Source organism: Lucilia cuprina, chromosome X, assembly GCF_022045245.1.
Source record: "Lucilia cuprina isolate Lc7/37 chromosome X, ASM2204524v1, whole genome shotgun sequence".
Taxonomy (NCBI): domain Eukaryota; kingdom Metazoa; phylum Arthropoda; class Insecta; order Diptera; family Calliphoridae; genus Lucilia; species Lucilia cuprina.
The window spans coordinates 10,766,817-10,787,690 of record NC_060949.1 but is presented as its reverse complement, the minus strand read 5'-3'; the positions used below and the strand labels follow the sequence as shown (position 1 = coordinate 10,787,690).

The 20,874-nt window shown below is 27.8% G+C and overlaps 1 protein-coding gene across 4 annotated transcripts in view; it reads left to right on the top strand.

Annotated features, from left to right (window-relative positions):
* Window positions 1-20,874, top strand: part of LOC111682212 (eukaryotic translation initiation factor 4 gamma 1) — an 82,034-nt gene that overhangs the window by 944 nt on the left and 60,216 nt on the right. For 3 of the 4 annotated variants that reach the window (XM_046955562.1, XM_046955519.1, XM_046955630.1), the window contains exons 2-3: window positions 1,238-1,332; window positions 1,433-1,641. In XM_046955562.1, coding sequence (XP_046811518.1) covers window positions 1,238-1,332; window positions 1,433-1,641 — 304 coding nt within the window. Of the gene's footprint in view, window positions 1-1,167; window positions 1,333-1,432; window positions 1,642-20,874 lie in introns of all 4 variants that reach the window. The other variant, XM_046955596.1, reaches the window with a different exon arrangement.

Sequence of the window (20,874 nt, the reverse complement as noted above, 5' to 3'; positions counted from 1 at the left end):
ATATATATATATTATTATATTAATATTAATTTATTACATACATTTCTTTTTGTTGCAAAGATGTAAGAAAATGTAAAATAATGAACACTGGAAAAAGTGTTATTGGTATTACAGGACAGCGGATTCAAAATATTGGAATTATTAGAATTTGTAGATTCGACAGTATAAACAGTATTTACATCCTTCTTTGAAACTAACTAAAACTTGTTTATCACTGCCGGTGTTAAATATTATAGAAAGGGAAAGTAAATGTTTCCAAAAAAATATACCTACAAGTGTTAATTTTAACATTTCCAAATAAAAATGTAACATATCAACAAGTTCGATGCTAATCTGATTTTGTAGGATATTCCGAGACATATTCACAGTTCGAATTTTTGTCTAATATGCCAGAAATTTGGTTCAATCACAAATTAAAGTCATTAAAATCAGTATTTTATATTTTTTAAATTTATGCTGTATAATTGCTTTTATTAAAAATAAAATAAATTATTGTAACATATTCTATCGATTATTTTTGATAGAAATAATTTTTTTCTCGCCCAATTGGTGTAATTAATGGATAAATATTTGAAGTCGATATAACATGTTTTACGAAAATTGTGGTAATTAATTCGTGGTTAAAATTAAGTGCTATTTTTTCCTAATCCATTAATGCAACCGTTACATAACGACATATCTGACCGTAAAATAAAACTATATTTTTATTTTATTACTATTTCAAAGTAATATTAAAAAATAAATTAACGTTTTACTAGTATTTCTATCTCTCTCATATTTAAATTTTTATAACGATTCCTAAAAATATACCTATTTCTTTGAACTTAATAAAATATGTTGCATTAATTTTTTTGATTTAATTAATAATAAATTGAAGCAAAAGTGTCTAATGAAAATGTTCCAAAATATCTGCAGTATTATTTTGTCTCATTGCTTTAATTTAACGTGAGCGTGTTTACATCCGACAGATTTGTGTCGGAAATTTGTATATCCATTAATTTTATACGAAATTTTTAAATGTATACATATAAATTATGTTTAATAAAAAGATAAATATTTATTACATGTAATGTATCAATGAAATTCGTTATATTTTGGTAAAACATAAAAACACATTTGCATTGTAAAATACTTATAATTTAAAAATGCTTATATATTTTTTTCAAGTCGTATTAATAGAGGAAGCTTTTGTATAGCCAACATATTTAATAATAACCAGCAAACTGTCTTCAAATAGGCAACAGTTACCCGATTCTGAAAAATTGACGTCACAGGATCAACCATCACTTAGTGACCAGCATATACTATACACACCGGTCTTCTATATCTCTGGTATGTGCCCAATCATTTCACTGAAAGAACATTTATAATTCATGTGATATTTGCGAATTTGTGTTATATTAAATAACGATAAATATTTTATATATTTTAGGGAACGGTGGTTATGTAGCAGCACCATCTGCGGGTTATACATTACCCCAACAGAGTGGGCTGCAACAGCCAACTGTAAGTGCAGCAGCTTCAGGCTCTGCTGTACCACCACAACCCGCACTTCAACTTCTACACGGCATTCAGCCAACAGTTACTTCTGGGCAACAAACAGATTTATATAAAATGCAGCCTCAATCGGCGCAAAACATTGTAAGTTTCTACATTTTTAATTTATTATACATATATTTTCCTTTTTACTTTTATATATGTCTTGTTAAAAGGCATACATTCAATACACAAGATATCATTTATTTATAAGCCCTGTAAATCCGCTTGAATTGTAAACAAATACTAAGAAGGATATTATGGATCTTGTGGATTTATGTATGTTAACTTTCTGTTATTAATATATTTTTAATTTACTTATTATTATTTTTGTTATGCAAATAACAGTTTAATATTTTTATTATTAAGACCCACCTACTCCACCTACTCTAAAAACGTTTTAAATTATGGGACTGACTTATAAGAATAACTTTACTTTCAAATCTTTAATACCTCATCATATAAGTTTCTTACGATTAATATGAAACGATTCTTTTTCAATAGAGCGCTTTAGGTCTTTATAAAATATTCAATAATAATTACAGCAGGATTTGAATTCCTTGCATGAAATTAGCAAAAGCAGATTTGTAATTTGCTTAAAGTTTTTCAGCAGTTGTACAAAAAATAAAAATAAAAAGCCCAAACACAATATACAACATTTCAAAGAGATTGGTGCAAACACACAATTTATATACATTATAAAACTTTTAAGCAGTTCTTTACGAAGTAAAAGAGCACAGCAAAGCAAATAAGTACAGAAGCGGCACAAGAGAAACCCCTAGAGCTGAACGCTGTAGTGATCGTTTGAAAATAATCGCTGTGACTGTCACCACAACCCGGACTTCCACAGTATAGAAAAATACAAGAGAAACTCCAAGAGCTAAAAAGCTGTAAGCAGTAGTGATCGTTTGAAAATAATCGCTGTACTGACTGCGTTAGCAGAAAATAGAGTAGAAAATATACCGTACACCTTTTTTTGAACAATCGTAATCGTATATGGTTTTCGAAAGATGTGAATAAAAAACAAATGAAGCTATATAAAAAATTGTATTCGTTTTTTATTATAATTCTCAACAATGACTATTTATTGCTTGATTTATCTAAATATAAACATGAAAATGATATATCACACCAAGTAGTACCTACTAGGGAGATCAATTTTTATATTGGCAATTCATGAAAAAATAAACTCCAAAAATTTCATAATTTTTGAATATAGTAATCGGTAGAAATCGGTCTATTTTCACACCTCTACATCATACAAAAGGACCATTTTTGGCTAGATCTAAAATGTATATAAGCCGATTTTTATAACGTTTGGACCTGATTTCCCTCTAGTTCATAGAGTAAGAAATTAAAACACAAAAAATAAAACATAGAATATTTATTTTATTTTTATTTTATTAATTCATTGTAGATTACATGCCCATATGGGCCTAGAATATTTTTATTTTATTTTTATTTTATTTAACAATATTCAATAACCTAGCCTATAGGCCATAAGCGGTTACAAATTTCTACTTCACAATAATTCCTCCAATACAAAATACATAATTATATATAAATAAAATTACACCTAATTTTTTTTAAAAAGATAATATACAAAGAAAATAACGATACGACAATTAAAATGTACCGCATTGATCATAAATAAATTCCTACATAATTTGCAATCAAACAAATGTAATTCAAAGAAGCAAAACAGGTTAAAATAAAGAAAAGTATATGTAGAAATCATAAACAATCCCAAAAATGAACTCACAGAACCAATCAATATGTCATACAGGAACTATATGGCAAATAACACTCCAGACTGTAAAGGACATAGGTAATACAAATCAGACAGTAACATGAAGCTATAAAACACCTATCAGTTGAACCTTCTGTGAAGAAATATAAGTCAATTGTAAGAAAAATTTAAAAGAATTTAAATACCAAAATTACCAATCAATTACATAATAAAAATTTCAAGACTAACTTTAAAAGAACAAAGTAAATATTTATGTATTTATTTTATTTATTTATTCATTAAAGCAATAAAAAGTAATGCTGTTAAAGTATAGTGTAAAGTATCGAGTATTTGCCTTATATTATTTTTTTCAAAAATCAAAAAAGTAACACATTTATTTATTAAAAACAATTATGATAATTATTATTCACTACTTTTTTCCGGGTTATTTTGGTTACTTGAGTTCTCATTTAAAGTAAGTACATATACAGAGAATTTCAATATGTATTTGGCTTAATGATATTTACAAAATTCATGAAAATTTTACCTGTTTGAGTGTAATTATTTTATTATAAAATATTCTGTACACTATAACATGGAAAAAATTCACTTTTAGTTCCGAAAAATGTAAATTTTTGGTAATTGTTCTGAATATTATTTATAGGAGCATTTTTTCCTATTTAAGAACATCTGACTATTTAAACCCCCGGAGTTTGGATCGGGTATTCAATAATATCCCTCGTTTGTTCATTATGATGCATTGAAAGACGATATTTTAACTTTTAAATTAATTGTTTCTTTACAATAATTGCAATCCGTTGCGGAACATTGCCGTTTTTGACATAGTATAGCGTTTACATTCGATATTTAACGGCGATTTCATAAATTTATATCTTAAACTGCTATATTAATAATATCTGTACTAGTATCCATTAATGAAAACAAGTTTTTTGGTTCCAATCATCCATTAGACACTCCTAAATACTACCAAAAATCGTCAAATGGTGACCATGTCAATAACATACACTACATATCGGTTCTGAAATTGATTATTGTCCAAAATATTAAGATTTTTATATTAAGTCTGGTAACGCTATGACTGAATAGACGCGTGTGTTTCTCAGCTGTCATATATTTTCATTTAACTTAAATTAAAAAGATTCAGTTTTATCATTTTTGTGCTGTTTTTATGTTAAATTTCATGTTTCTAGGTTCAACCTATTGTAGAACGAAAAAGTACCAAAAGGTCCTTTTATGTGTTCTGATCTAATCCGGGCTCTACATACTTTATTTCATGTTTCTAGGTTCTATATTATAGGAAATTCAAAAAGTACTTTTTTAGAACGAAAAAGTTCCAAAAAATACCCTTTGATTTGTTCTCATCTAATCCGGACCACAGGGTATACAGAGACGTCACGAGCAAAAAGCTATTTCCCTCTCTTTCGCACAAAACGAATTCAATTCTTTTTTTGTATCTGTATTTTATATACCTTTCTCACCAAACAATTTCAAAATCAAACAAAAGCTGATTTTAGACTTTTTCAAATGTCAACAGTGACATCTCTGTATACTTGTGTACGGACTCTACATACTTAATTTCATGTTTATAAGTTCATATATAATAGAAACACAAAAAGTAGCTTTTGAAAAACGAAAAAGCACCAAAAAGTTACCTTTTATGAGTTCTCATCTAATTCCAAATCAACGTACTCAATTTCATGTCCCTTGGTTTAATATTATAGAATATTCCAAATGTTTCTTTTGAAATTCTCACCTAATTCAGACTCAACATACTTAATTTCTTATTTCTAGGTTCAATATTAGAAAAAAATCCAAAAGTACCTTTTAAAACAAAAGAAGTACCAAAAAGTTTCCTTTTATGGTTTCTAACTTAAGCCAGGCTCCACATACTTATTTTCATGTTTCTATCCAAAAACACTAGTGCTGCTCTTGCTCTCGAGCATGAATAAAAAAACTCAATTTTTGATGAAATTTTCAAAGTTTGTCTCGGATTTTTGCTCATATCTCATATGGACCGATTTTGCTGATTTTAAATAGCGATCTTCCCGAAAGCATGTCTAGCAGAATTATTGAAGATTCGGATCTCGCCGATATCTGGGGTCCTCTAAAAACTGATTTCAACAAACATACAGATTACTTTGTTTGAATAAATAAATAAATAAATAAATAAATAAATAAATAAATAAATAAATAAATAAATAAATCAGGCTTAAGTGATGGTATGAATACGAATTAAACGATTTTGAAAACGGATACATCTTAATATGTTTCTATAACAAATAAAATGTCCAATCCATAAAACATGGTTATTGTATCGAGTGTATCAAGATATGATTGGTAGTATTATTGTATGCTTTGGAAATCGGAGTATTTGGAAAACCTGTTTAAATTTAAGGAAATATATAGAATTATCGAAATTTGAAAGTTTATGTTGTAAGTCTTAATAAATCAGAGTTAAATTTCGGTTTTTAAGAACGTACTGTGTTCAAAATGGTTAAATCCATGCATATAACATTAATTTCGAAATAAAAACTCTTTTCAAAAATTAAAAATTCTATTTCTATTTTAATGCAAGTAAAATTTTCATAAATTTCGATAATATCATTAAACCATATATATTCTGATATGATCTGTATAATTACTTTTGTGATGTAAATTTTGCACCTTTTTAACTTCAGCTTAAGTGAGAACTCAAAGAACCAAAACAAGAAAAAAAGTAGTGAATAATAATTATAATAATTGTTTTTAATAAATAAATGTATTACTTTTTTGTTTTTTGAAAAAAATATCTTTTTTTAATAAAACCAATCGTCAGTATTTCTGTATACTTATTTTTGTGATTAACTGTATATAAAACAGATTTTTGCCAATTTTTGGAGAGATTATAGTAAATTTGAAGTAATTATAGCATAATGAACACAAAATGGAAGCAGTATTGACAACCCAAACGAAAAGTATTGAGCAGAACTGAGGAATCAAAAGTAGTACAATAAGGCCTTTAAAGCCAATCTTAGCCATAACATAAAATACAAACTGTTGTAAAAAATACAAAATAAAATTTAATCATATTTTTTTATAAAGTTCCCCAAACCTATTGCAAATAATATTAAGAAAAAATATTAAAATACAGTAGTATTTAAAGAAAAGTAATAACGGTCCAAATTAATAGTAACACTGACCTATTTAGATATACTTGCAATATTCTCCTTTGTTATAAAAAAGTAATGAAGTAAAGGTAATTTATTATCAAGGTAGAAAAAAAAATATTTATTTACTAAGACAGCTAACTTTTCATGAATAGGTTCTGATTCGGCGTCAATCTGTGGTTAAGTAAAAATGTACATAACTGAATAAAACAAAGAATTATTAGTTTTAATAAAAAGGATAATAATTGTATTCTTTTATTTGACTAACAAGTGTGCAGTGTGCCAGAACATTCCGTGTATTCAATTAAAACTTTGCAAATGCTGGAATCATCTAACTGAATGACTTTAAAAAGGAAGTTTCTACATGCATCAAGGATATGAAATCTGATATTATTTCATCCAGCAAACTCATTAATAACATTGACTCGCCTGTTACCACCAAACTCTCAGCAATGAAAATGGAAAATCATATATAACTGAGCTGATATTGTCATTAATGGATTGGTTTCAATGAGTTAAAATCCACCATTATATCATTATGCTCATTTTATGGCATTACATTAATAAAAAAAGCTCATACTAGTATAATTTAACAACGTTGAGCTGCGTGATCACCACGTAAAGGAATATTTTATAAGTAAATACCTTGTAATTAAGGACATACATTGAAAGCCGCGTGTACCTTAATGATCACTACTTCCCCAGTGCCTTACACATCAAAAATATATGCTTAAATACAAAATTCTTAACAGTGATAATATTAAAGCCAACGCGCTGCGTGATGACAAATGAAGTCTTTTACAATGTTGGTGAATGTGCTAAATTACTTGACTCCGGTTCCAAAGCTAAAGAATTATTATTATTTATATACTATTCATTTTTATAAGATTTAATTTTTTTTTAATTTTTAATTGATGAATTATCTAACATTATACAAGGTAAATTTAATTTTTGGCATTTCGGAAACCTAGTTCAAACCATGCTGCTGTCCGCATATCTGTATATAAATTAATTAGAAATAATAGACAGATTGAAACACAAATTTGTTTGGAAAATTTCTTTATATGGTCGTGAATATCATCATAGGGATGATTTCAATTGCAATCTCTTTGATATTTCTAAAGCCTACCTATTACGTTCAATAAGTCTGCGATGTAACCTCTCAATATATCATAATTCCAAATTTTTGGTTAACTAGTGACAATTCTATGATTCAATTCTCTCATCAAATACAATATTGTTCTCTTTCTTACCATTCCATGATTTATGCTGTGTTTGATTTAAATGTTTTCTGTAGAGATGGATATGTAGAATATAAATACTTCAATCGTATAAACTGGGACGATATAATATCTCATATTTGCTTCTAAAGAATATATATCCAATAACAATGGTTGAAAGTTTGATGATATTTTGCAAATATAACTTTCTCAACTGATAATAATAAAATTGATTTTAGTACTTTTAGTGAAACTATTGATTTCTTTAATTTTTCTTTTATAAATCAAGATAAATTATTTGAAGCTATCTTTAAGATTAAAACAACATTTTATTTTAATTCATCGCGTTAATACGATTTTGACCACATTAAAGTTCCCTTTTATTTGGAGAACAATTTGTTTTATTTGGAGTGCCAATCCCGAAATCGAAAGCAATCTAACAATAGATGATATAAAACCCATCTCTATTCTACCAGCTCTATCAAAAAAAAAAAAAAAAATAGAACACATAATTAAGGACCAAATATTGTTTTCTGTTCGTAATCTTATTACCTCCATCACAATATGGTTTCCGTTTTGCTCAAAATACTACATCTCTTTTACTTGATATAACAGACGATGTACGAAAAAATTTAACAAGGTTCAGTTTAGAGGCCACTGTTTTTTATCTTATACATAAATGATTTACCAATGAGTATTAACTCGGATTATTGCAAATCTTTTTTATTTTATTTGTTTCCAAAAATATGCCGCAACCCTTTTAAAGTCCAATTAGCAATACTACAATTTTCGTTATGTATTGTATACTTCAACTCTACAAATATTTATTTACCAATTTAAATTAGATGGCGTTGCCTTTTTCTCGTTTAATGTTAATTATATTGTATGGTCTCGAGATTGTGTCAGGAACTTTTTCTTATTTTATTACAAAATTAAATCGAATTGTTAATACGATTGTTAGATAGGCTTATAATCTCCGAAGACCGGAACATATTTCTTACTATGTCAAACGTTTTCTTGGTTGTTCTTTTCTAAATTTTATCCATTATTCATTAAGTTTGGAGGGGGAATTTCCCTATGGTAATTTGTCGGCATAAACCGGTTCCGAAGCAAATTTCCCGAAATGCTTGGCAAAATAGAATTGTTTTCGAATGAAGAAAGAGGTACATTGATAGTCACTGTACCCGAAGGAGTAAAATTACTTTGACTAGTATGAAATAATTGTAGTTCAACTATAGTACCTGAAGTAGTCGGTCTTTCTACCAATGCAGTTGACATGATAATCATTAGGAATGGGTTTGTAAGGTCGTAAAACCAAAGAAGAGTTGTCATCTAATGATGGAAGATGTGCATTGCTAGAGTTTTGCAAAACTGAAGAATCCCAATGTAGTGATTTATGGTGTCGCTTATTACAAATAGAACAACAATGTACGCTAGTACAATCCTGAACATCATGTGATCTAGCAAGATAATTTATGCAGCAATGAAATTTTTTAACAGTTCTAAATCTCTTAGGGATATAAATTAAATCAAACTGACGGCAAGAAGTAATGACAAGTAATACAAATAACCCACAAGCATTTGTATTACTTGTATTCGAAACATGTGCCTTTTCCTTGCGTTCAATGATCTTCTTCTTTGGATTCTTTCGGTCAATAACATGTCCAAATCTTTCCATAAAGAGTTTTTTCCAAGGCAGATTTGTCCTTAACACTTTGTTGCCATAGGGTCACTGTCTGAGAGGGCAGTCTTTGAATACGAATAAAAACGATAATTGAATCCCAATGTTGAGTGGGAATCTTATATATCGACATAGAAGTTAAAAAGCCATTGATACCGCGATATTGCCTTAAGTTCGTCAATCATAAAATCTATTGATTCCGAACAAGGAGCATACACTTCCTTGGTACTGTGATATTTACTACATGAATATTCTCAGGCTCAGTGTCTTCAGTTCATTGAAGATCATCCCTGCACTTATTGAAAGTTTTTTCACTTTTTGTCATAACATTTTCACTTTGTAGTACCTTAAAATAATTGAAATTAACCAAAAATTGAAATGTTCGAGAGATGAGGATTTTATAAATTAAAATACTACAAAAATGGAAAGTAGGGTTCAAAATTCACAAAAAATCTAATTTGTATTACAATTTTCCAAGCAAACTATATTATGTCAAACCGACCGTAGGGTCTTTTACAACATAATTACTAATATTAAATTTATATAAACAGATACTTTATACTAACAAATTAACACCAAAAAAAGTTTTCATAAAACTTATTTGCTGAAGAAAATGCAAATTTTAACTATCAATTAGGGATGTCCAAACAAATACATAAAATTTAATTATTAAAAATAATTTATTTATTTGCGAAGAAAATGCAAATTTTAATTATCAATTATGGCTGTCCAAATAAACATATTTGGCAGCACAATTCCTTTTTGACAATAGCTTTGTTGCTTTTTCTTTATGAAACATACACACACGTACATTGTCTAATATAAATATTCAAATTTAGTATTTTTTACGAACTAATATTATTATAATTAAAAAAAAAATATATTTAAATTTTTTTAATGAAATTTTATTAATTTTTTTATTTCTACGAAATACAAAAAAGTAATAAAAACTCATTCCAAGGAAATGAAAAAAACGCAAAAAGAGACATTTCAGGTACTTCGCAAAAATATTCGAATTTTTTCTAGGAACTGTTTTGGAATCCCTGAATCCTATTTATAATTTCCTTAAATGTATGTTCCTTTGTTTGACTATTCTGAGCTTTTTGAAGCCCACAGATGGACTAAAAGGCTGACACTTCGCACACAGATAGTAAAATACCTAGGTCAATTCCTGACGTAATTGGATTTTTGGACTGACGGTGAATTAGGGGGGAAAGGGTCGTTTCAAATTTTTATTTTTTAAAATTGTAGTTTATATAATGACATTAGACAGAATGCTTAACATATAGTCCAAAAAATGGATCATATACTAAAGAAGTCGAATCTTTTAGATTATAAGGAAAAAAGCTTTATTTTTCAGTTAATTTTAGAGCACTTTAAAAAATCCTAACAAGTACATCCAGGCCTTTGTGGGGCCTGTTGTGCACTGCATAACCAGTTCTTCAGGTGGGAATCAAACCCAGAACTTCCTGTCTACCAGTCTGAATATATGTATAGTGATAATAAGTGGTTTATATTCCCCGTCCTTTTAAAACCATTCAAATGATACCAAACTCTAATGAAGTTTTATTTTCCTACAAATAGATTCCGGCTAATATTCTTGCTTAACTTATTTATAAGAATATAAGACTAATAGAACATCAGTCAATACAACGTCATTATAATTTTATTAATTTTAACTATTTTACTGATTATTTAAATAAATTTATTTCATATTCAAAAATTTGATTTTTTAAATAAAATTTAAATATTTTTATATCATGGAAAAGTGAGCCTAAACGCAGAAAGCAAAAAGAAGCAAACTTTTAAATTTTGGTGTTATAGAGAAGATTTCAGAGTATCTTTGGGATACGGTCGCTTAGAGGCCATTAGTGGCCAAATTGTACTTTTTCACTTTTGAAGATTGCAAGAAAACTTAAATATCTATAAATGATAGCATGATAGCATTTAATAATTAAATGTTTTTTCATATATAACAAGAGTATATTTGATGTCGAAAATTATTTTTTTTAGACAAAAAAGTTATTAAAAAACAAGTAATATTTCTATATTCGGCTGTGCCGAATATAGAAATCACTAAGTATGTTTTAAAAAACAGTTTTTATTTATTTTGTATCTCTGCACACATAAAATACACACAAACTGTAGCAGAAAGAAATATTAACCGTTGTACTGTAATACCACCGTCAAACTGTATTATCACCCTCAAACAAATATGAGCTGTATTACCAACATATTACTGCTTTATCTCCTTGTTCTTGTTATACCCACATACCTTCGCGAGAACAGAACAGCATCCAAACATACAAAAAATACACATCTGAATAAAACTAAATACTCCACACGCACATGTACATTTTTATCCAATTCACAGTGTTGTTGTTGCTTTTTTAACAAAGCATGAATAAATTTGGCTTTTTTGATGAAATTTTCAGAGGTTGTCTCGGATTTTTGCTCATATCTCCGTTATTTATAGACCGAATTTGCTGATTTTAAATAGCGATCTTCTCGAAAGCATGTCTAACTGAATTATTGAAGATTCGGATCTCGCCGATATCTGGGGACCTTTAAAAACTGATTTCAACAGACAGACAGACGGACATGGCTTAATCGACTCCTATAAAGATCCAGAATATATATACTTTATAAGGTCGGAAAATTATATTATAGAAATTACAAACGGAATGACAAACTTATACCCTTCTCACGAAGGTGAAGGGTATAAAAACTGTCTGGAAATATGTACATATAAATATTAACTTTGCGCATTCACCTAAAGGACCATACAATGAAAATGGGAAAACTAATGATAGCGTTAAATAGAAAAAAGTCTTTGCTTCTCGACATATTGAAAAATAATTTCTAAATATTTACTTTTTACCATGTTTACATAATTGGGGTCTCCTTTATGTGCGTTGTGTATAAAGACATTTTTAATGGTTCGTTATTTCGTTATTTTTTTGTTGAATTCATTTTTTAAAGAAAAACAATATTTAAAAAAAGTAAATAAATGCATTTTGAACTATTTTGTTTATTAATTAATAAGTTAATTTGTATTGCTTTGTTTGAGTTCTAAAATTCGTCTATTAATTCGAAAAAACTTTTTTTACTTATTTTTTGCCTGGCAGGGACAGGCTTAGCAGCTAGTATGGAATATTTAACATAAATTTTTTCAGAAATTTGAGGCACTAAGTCATTAATCTTTACTATGTAAGCACTTAAAAATGTACATATGTATTTTTATATGTTTCTATGCCTTTTCTTTTGACACAATCACTTTATATCAATTAACTAACCTTATTAAAATGATGGTTTAAGCAAATCTCCAACAAAAGGACGCTTATAAATGCCTTGACATGAAGTCTTTCTTTCATACGTTGAAGGGACTTCATCCATTTTATTTTACCCGTTTGGAATCGACAAACTTGTGTAAGTTTTCCTCGTTTCAAATGTAAATTATCCGGTTCGAAGCTACCAATGCTTCGGCGTCAATCCCTGGTTCAGTGAAAATACACAAAAATGAATAAAACACAAAGGATTATTAGTTAAATAAAAAGAAGAAGAACTGTCTTCCTTTATTTGATAATTTGCCTTATGATAGTATGTACAACAAGAAGTGGTTTTTAAAGTTTCTAAACGACTACTAATAACTACTTATTTCTATGTATATGCAAACAAAGTTTAAATACAGTTAGCGGTTTACTCGTTAGTGTTATTATAGTTTTTCATCCACATAGAGTATAAAAAAGGTACTTTTTTGGATCTCAGAGTACTAAAATATTTTGTTTTGCTAGAAGTTTCTAATTTCTGAAACACATATATATTTATATATTTTTAAACAAAAGTAGAAAGGTGTTGATATGGTTAATCTTTTTCCGTCACTCAGTATTAATCTCTTTGATATATTTTGATGAAATTTGGTACACAATTTCTTGCCAAGCAATTAGTGCATGGTATCTCATAGCTACACGGAGGGAAAAATATATAAACACATCGCAATCTAAACTTTATGCATATCCGTTGACTTAATGTTAACAAACGTGATAAGCTCACTATTGGCAACGCATTTTGAGCTTACCACGTAAATTAACTTTTAGATACGGATGTGCATAAAGTTTAGATTGCGACATCGAATTGTTGCAATATTGACAACGATATTGTACTTTGTAATAATGTTATACTTAAAGCGGTCATGATACAATTTGTTATACATATATTAAAAAATCTGGTCTTAATGAATATCAGATCATTTTACTTTATACAAGGATGAATTTAAAAATTCAAGTTTACCCTAATAACACAGGCCTAAATTTTTAACCCAGAAATCAAATTATACTTTTTTAAAGCTTTAATTTTTTTAAAGCTGTTATAAAATGGTCCATAAATGGCGTTTTCTAATATTTCATAACAATATCTCCTGTCTCAAATCATTTGGAGAAAATATGAGGTCAGATTCGAATTCAACACTGCTCAATCCTTTAAAAACGTCTAACTTTGTCTCAGAGTTTTAACTTTTTTAAATCAGTCAGTATAAGTATGTGTAATTGAGCTACAAGTATTAGTATCGATTTTTTCCAATAAATCGTTGACATAAGTGTTATTAAATTAATTCGACGTAGGTGTTCATTTGCTAAAAAATCAATTGTATCAAATTTAACACATTGCGCAACATAACATTTGACCTTACATACTATATTTACTCGTACATCCAATTCTGAATATGACATGAAACAATAATTAAAAAAATACATTAAAAAGATACAAATAAATTAATCATCAAATTAAATTATATTTATTTAGTACTGATAATGTTAATAATTAATTTATTTATTTTATTATTATTAATAAGAACCTGAGATCAATAAAAACCTGAGATCAATAAGTAGTACACACATATTTATAACCTTATTCATGATGTTGACATTGTAATATAGTTTGATTGGTCTATTGTGGCTTTTTATATTAGTTGTTTGAATAAGTAAATAAATAAATTAATAATAATAAAACAATTTGAAAAAAATTTATTTTGAAAGAAGTATAACCAAAATTTTAATCTAACCAAATATTATCTTTAAATACCAAAAGATAGCAATTCATTAAAAGCCGACTAAAAAACACTGCATGTCTGTGATAGAAATATTCGACCAATTTAAGAGATTAAAGCATGATCCCTAATCTCTAAAAGATGAAAAAACAAGAACATGGTATCCTATTAGTCAAATTCACCTTTTGTTGTATAAAATAATAGGAATGAATACCCAACGTAGAAAACTTGTATTTACTATATACTATGTATATGTAACTATGTATATATATGGCCTAAAGGCTCAGTTTTAATAAATGAAGAAATAAAAACAATCCACCATATTATGTAAGTCGTTGTCGACACTAAGTCGACATCAAGTCGACCTTGTAAATGATATACAAACATTTACATTAAAATAAGTATTGTTTAAGAACTGAAACAGATAGTAACCACAAGGATTAGAAAAACAAAAACTGAAATTGGCATTTAATTGCAAATAGAGCTCCAAACATAGGTTCGCTTAACAGAAAAAAACAGTTAAAAGACCCCTGCCAGAATAGGAAATAATCTAACCAGATTACTTAAAAGCAAAAAAAAAATAACAATAAGAAGATCAAAACTATAAAACTAACTAATGGTTTATCTGGTCCGAACAATCTGAGAATTAAGTTAACATTAAATATATTCCCACACATCAAACACACATTTGTCAGCACCATAAATACAAATAAAATATTATCATCCTTGCTCAAAAATAAAACAAATAACTGAAGCAATGAAAAAAGAACTTAGATCACCAATGTTGAAAAAAAATTAAATCGAGTCAATCTCCCTATGACCTACACGTTACTTATTTAAGTCACTGTATGTGTAACACCGTACGACAAAATGAAAGAAAAACAAGTAAGAGTAATATATACCTCACCATAGTGTATTTTAAACATATTAGTTTTATATATTTTAAACTTTTTTCCGACTACATTGTTAATACACCAAAAACAACACAAAATAAACAACAACGCTAAACAAAATAAAAAACAAAATACACAAGGCAATTAAACCAACATACATCTAAACATACTTAACCAAAATCACAAAATCACCAACAGCATCCAAACATACAAACATACAAAGCAAAATACACAGATGAATAAAACCAAATACATCTAAACGCACGTTTCCAATATACAGTGTTGTTGTTGCTTATTAAACAAACCATGAAAAAATATGACATTTTTTGATGAAGTTTTCAGAGGTTTTCTCGGATTTTTGCTTATATCTCCGTTATTTACCGACCGATTTTGCTGATTAAATAGCGATCTTCTCGAAAACAGAATTATAGAAGATTCGGATCTCGCCGATATCTAGGGTCCTCTAAAAACTGATTTCAACAGAGAGACGGACATGGCTTAATCGACTCCGCTATCTATAATGATCCAGAATATATGTATATACTTTATAGGGTCGGAAAATTATATTGTAGAAATTACAAACGGAATGACAAACTTATATATATCTTTCTCATGAAGGTGAAGGGTAAATTAATACAAAATACCTACTCTTCTTGTTTGCGTCTAATTTGGAGTGTCGATCGGTATTTTTCTATTTTTTTGCTGAAATTTATTTATTTTAATGCTGAAATATTGAATTTATTAATGTATTTTGTTTAATTAATTTTGTATCATTTCATAAATCTATGTTAAAAATTTTAGTCCTGTAGAGCACTTATTAAAACATGTAGGCTGTGCCGAATCTTATATACCCTCCACCATAGTGTATTTAAAACATTAGTTTTATAAAATAAAAATTTATTTAATTTTCCCGACTATATTATTACACAAAATTACACACAAAAACAAAACACATACAGTAATAAATCAACACATTCATACAAGGAAAAAAAACAATTCATTCGTATACGGCAAAAAAATATGATTTGCATATTTTCTTTTTCAGAGGTGGTTTTGGAATTTTGCTCATATCTCCGTTATTTTTAAAACGGGTTTGCTGATTTTTAATAACGATCTTCTGAAAAGAATTATTAAAGATTCGGATCTCGCCGATATCTTTAAAAACTGATTTCAACAGACAGGCTGACAGACGGACATGGCGACTCCGCTATCTATATAGTCGCAAAATTATATTAAAGAAATTACAAACGGAATAACAAACTTTTATATACCCTTCTCACAAAGGGTATATTAAAAATTTGGCAAAGACTTGTTATTTTCTATCAAAAATACTAATTAACCACTTACCCCTTTTGGTCTACAACACCCGTCAAGTATAAATCTAACTTTGTTACAAACCTACTTGCAAAGATATTTATAAAATACTAGCTGTACCCAATGTGCTTTGCTACCCTCAAGCAATGAAAATTAAAGAAACACTATAGCAAATGTTTATATTGATCTCAAAGTTTTCGTGAAAAATTTGAGGATTTTTGCTATAATATAATTAATATTTTGCGTTCCATCCACCCTAATGAAAGTCCGCTTTTTTCTCCAAATGTTCAGAAGGATATTACATGACCGATGTACAAGAAATTACCAACCGAAATGTAATTTGCCTTTTAACGGTGTTTTGGTTCAATTTTCACAAGAAATTACCAACCGAAATGTAATTTGCCTTTTAACGGTGTTTTGGTTCAATTTTCACAATAAACGCTTGCAACGACATAAACTATAGGAGTTTAGCTTATTTTCACTTGTAAATATTTACTCTTGGAAGTTATTCATATCTCATATTAGGCATTATTAAATGTCTAGTTTTATTTCTCTATAACTCTGCATAAATCTCGGATTACAAGCAATTTTGAGACAGTAGTGACTAAATCAAGCATAAAACAACGATGGATGATCTTTTACTCTAAGATATATAATTTGTGTCTTTATTTTGTTGTGAAAATTAATATTTGTTGTCATACTTTTCAGTTTTATTGTAACATTACTCTCGAAAATCGATTAATTAATCCATTTTTCAACAGTTTCCATCGTTGTATCTTAGTTTTAATACAGAATGATTATCTATAAGGAAATAATAAAAAATATTGTTTAAAATTATACCTTATTCTGATTCCGAATTTAATTTCGACCGCGATAAAATCGAAATTTTTACAAAAAAATAGATCTTTATATGTATTTTTATAATTTGTATGGCTGTAAAATATATTTATTTTACATCTAAACCCTAATACTCGCTTATAAGAAATCTATTATTACAATAAAAGTAATAATTACATTACTTCGTACAAACAAATGTGTTAACGAAAATGTATTTTTTGTCCGACATTTTTATTGGAGAAAAATATTTTATAATATTTTTATTTTTATGGCATAATAATAAAAATACATAAAAATGATATTTTTATTACTTTTTTTAAACATTTTATCAGAATAGGAAGAGCGTTCAAATTGATTTCTCTCTCGAGTGATATTAATTCGATAAAGGCGATGGCTGAAAAAAAGGAACTATAAAAAATAAAAAACCCATTTACATATAAACTGACACACACATACACGCTTTGACAATATAGACCCACACACTTGCAAAAGGCATACTATTAAAAAAATGAAATCCACACACATGTCGGGTCATAAAAATATGGAGAAAAAAAATTTTAAATATTTTTATTTTTATGGCATAATAATAAAAATACATAAAAATGATATTTTTATTACTTTTTTTAAACATTTTATCAGAATAGGAAGAGCGTTCAAATTGATTTCTCTCTCGAGTGATATTAATTCGAGCGAAATAAATCGTTTACTTTCTTGTGAATTTATCTTTTTTTCTCATGAAAATGAGTGTGTAAACATACATGTGCATTTATGTATATGCGTGTATTAACTTTAAAGAGTTATGTTTGCCTGTAGATGTTCGTAAATTTTTAAAATTTGGTAAATTTCCAGAAATTTCATTATGATTTTATGGCTTTTTACGATCTTTGTGCATGTGTGCAAATAGAACTATCAACTGTTATTGTAATTGAAGTAAGAAATAGTTCCAGAAATTTCATTATGATTTTATGGCTTTTTACGATCTTTGTGCATGTGTGCAAATAGAACTATCAACTGTTATTGTAATTGAAGTAAGAAATAGGACATACGATGTGTCAATTAGGTTTTTGTATTAAAAACATTTGTTGATGCAATTTATTTTGTTTTTTTCATAAAAATGTACAGGTCCTAGAATCATGAAATTTTGGCAGTACATGTGTTTTTGGTTATTTAGACCCACTAAGGAGGGATTTTTGGAAATTTGCACATTTACAGGTAAAAAGGGAAAAAACGCGTAAAACAGGTTTTCTTAATTGTCTTACAAAATATTAGTGTTACAAGAACAATTTTAAATGCAACTGTGTCTGGTACTTTTTTGAAATTCGTACTTTTAAGGGGTCAAAATTTGTAACAAAGGTGATTTTGGTACCTTTTTTGGCCCTTTCTAACTTTTGAACTAATTAACATAATCAAATTTTTCTAAATATTTTGGATACATCTCTCAAAATTATGAGTCACCTGTTTCGTACTTTTTTAAAATTCAGTCCTTTTTGTGTGTAAAAGGGAGAAAACTGTATTTATGGTACTTTTTTTAGCACATTAAGAAAACTTTTTCGGTTTATTTAATTATTCCTATTAAATTACTAATAGGACTAACTATGTCATATTTATTGTAATAAAATGTTTGATATTTCACTGGGGGAAAAAGTACCAAAAAGAAAAAAATGGAAAATTTAATTTTCATTGGGCCAATTTTTATAAAATATGAAAAAGTAGTTTATTTACTCACATAAAATAAGTTGTTGGTATATTATAATTTTGGAATTCGAGTACTAAGGCCTATATAGGACCAAATTCAGGTAAAGCACTATTTTTCTGAAACAAATGAATGCAGATTTGAATCGTTTGAGTTTTATCTGTGATATATAGATTTAAATACAGAACATTTTGTAAACTTAATTCTAGAAAAAATATATTTCTAAGCAAAAAGGGTATAAATTGTACTCTTTTTATTATTACTTTCCACATAGGTAAGATTTATTCCATTTTTGGTCCTTTTTCTTCCTTCAAATGATACTCTTTGTATGTTCTTTAATATGAATTCAAAACACTGATTATTCCTTATTGAATACAATTCATTAAGACTTTTACTTTTAGTACTTTTTATCTCATAAATTGTAGTTTTTTAATTTTCTAAAATATTCAACCTAGGAACATTAATTTTAACATACATGGTCTTGACTGAATAATATTCTGTAAGTGGGGACTAACTATTTGGTACTTTTCTATTCTTTTATGGTACTTTTTTATAATGGTTAACCGGAACATACACTTATTAAATGAGTATTTATTGAGAGAGATTTTTGTACTATTTCGTTTTTCCGATGGTTCTTTTTAATATTATTCCGATATTGAACATAGATATTGAAAATAAAATTTCAAATATAGGGACCTTAGTGAATGAGAATCTACTAAAAGGGACTTTTGGTACTTTTTTATACATCAAATTATATTTTTTGAATTGTATATAAAATATTGATCACAGAAACATAAAATTTTTGATTAAATGATAATCTATTAGAGGTATTTTATAGTACTTTTCCTCAAATATTACTTTCGAAATTTTCTATACTGTGGAAGCTAAATGAATGAAACTAAAAATACAAGCTTCTTACTGAATGCGAATATAATATTCACGTGATATTGTACGTATAAAACTAAAACAAATTTATTAAATTTTAATTTTCTATAAAAGTAAACAAAATTTTGTATGTATTTTATTTAAGTTAGGGTAGCGAAGCACCCGAATTTTATGAGGATCAGTTCATAATTAACCCTCAATATAAGACCCCCCTCAGAAAATGATTTTAACGCTCACTATTGGCTTCCAAATACGAGTATAGCACTGAAATTCGACACAATTATGTTTCTTATGAGCACATATATCTCTACCGAACTTTGTGAGAATCGGTACATAATAGATACTACCCTCAGAAATTGACTTTTACGTACATTACCGAGTATAGCATGAAATTCGATACACAGAAGAAAGTTTTCTACAAACCAAAATTTCATCATAATAAAAACCTAATGTTTATAGGAGAGCGTTCACTTAGACATGCATACCTACGGTTTGATGGTGGGTATATAAGATTAGGTATAGTCGAATATAACACTCAGTGTAATATCTTCTGGCAAAAATTATTAAGGTTTTTTAATTTAAATTGTACTTAATCTTAATTTACAATTAATTTGTGCCAACAGATTTGTTGGTAATCATTGCATTAAGAATAGTTCAACATTCATATGCACAGTAAATAATGAGTTTTTTTCTTTACAAGTGGCAATATGAATGGCTTTTATTAATTTTTTAATATTGTTAAAGCCTTGACCCTTCTTACTGAAGCTAGGCTTGCTCTAACACTCACTTTTTACTAAATTTGGAGTCAGACAATATGAATGGATTTTGCCCACTGGCAGCACTGACTTTATTATGAATGAACCTAATCAAATGAG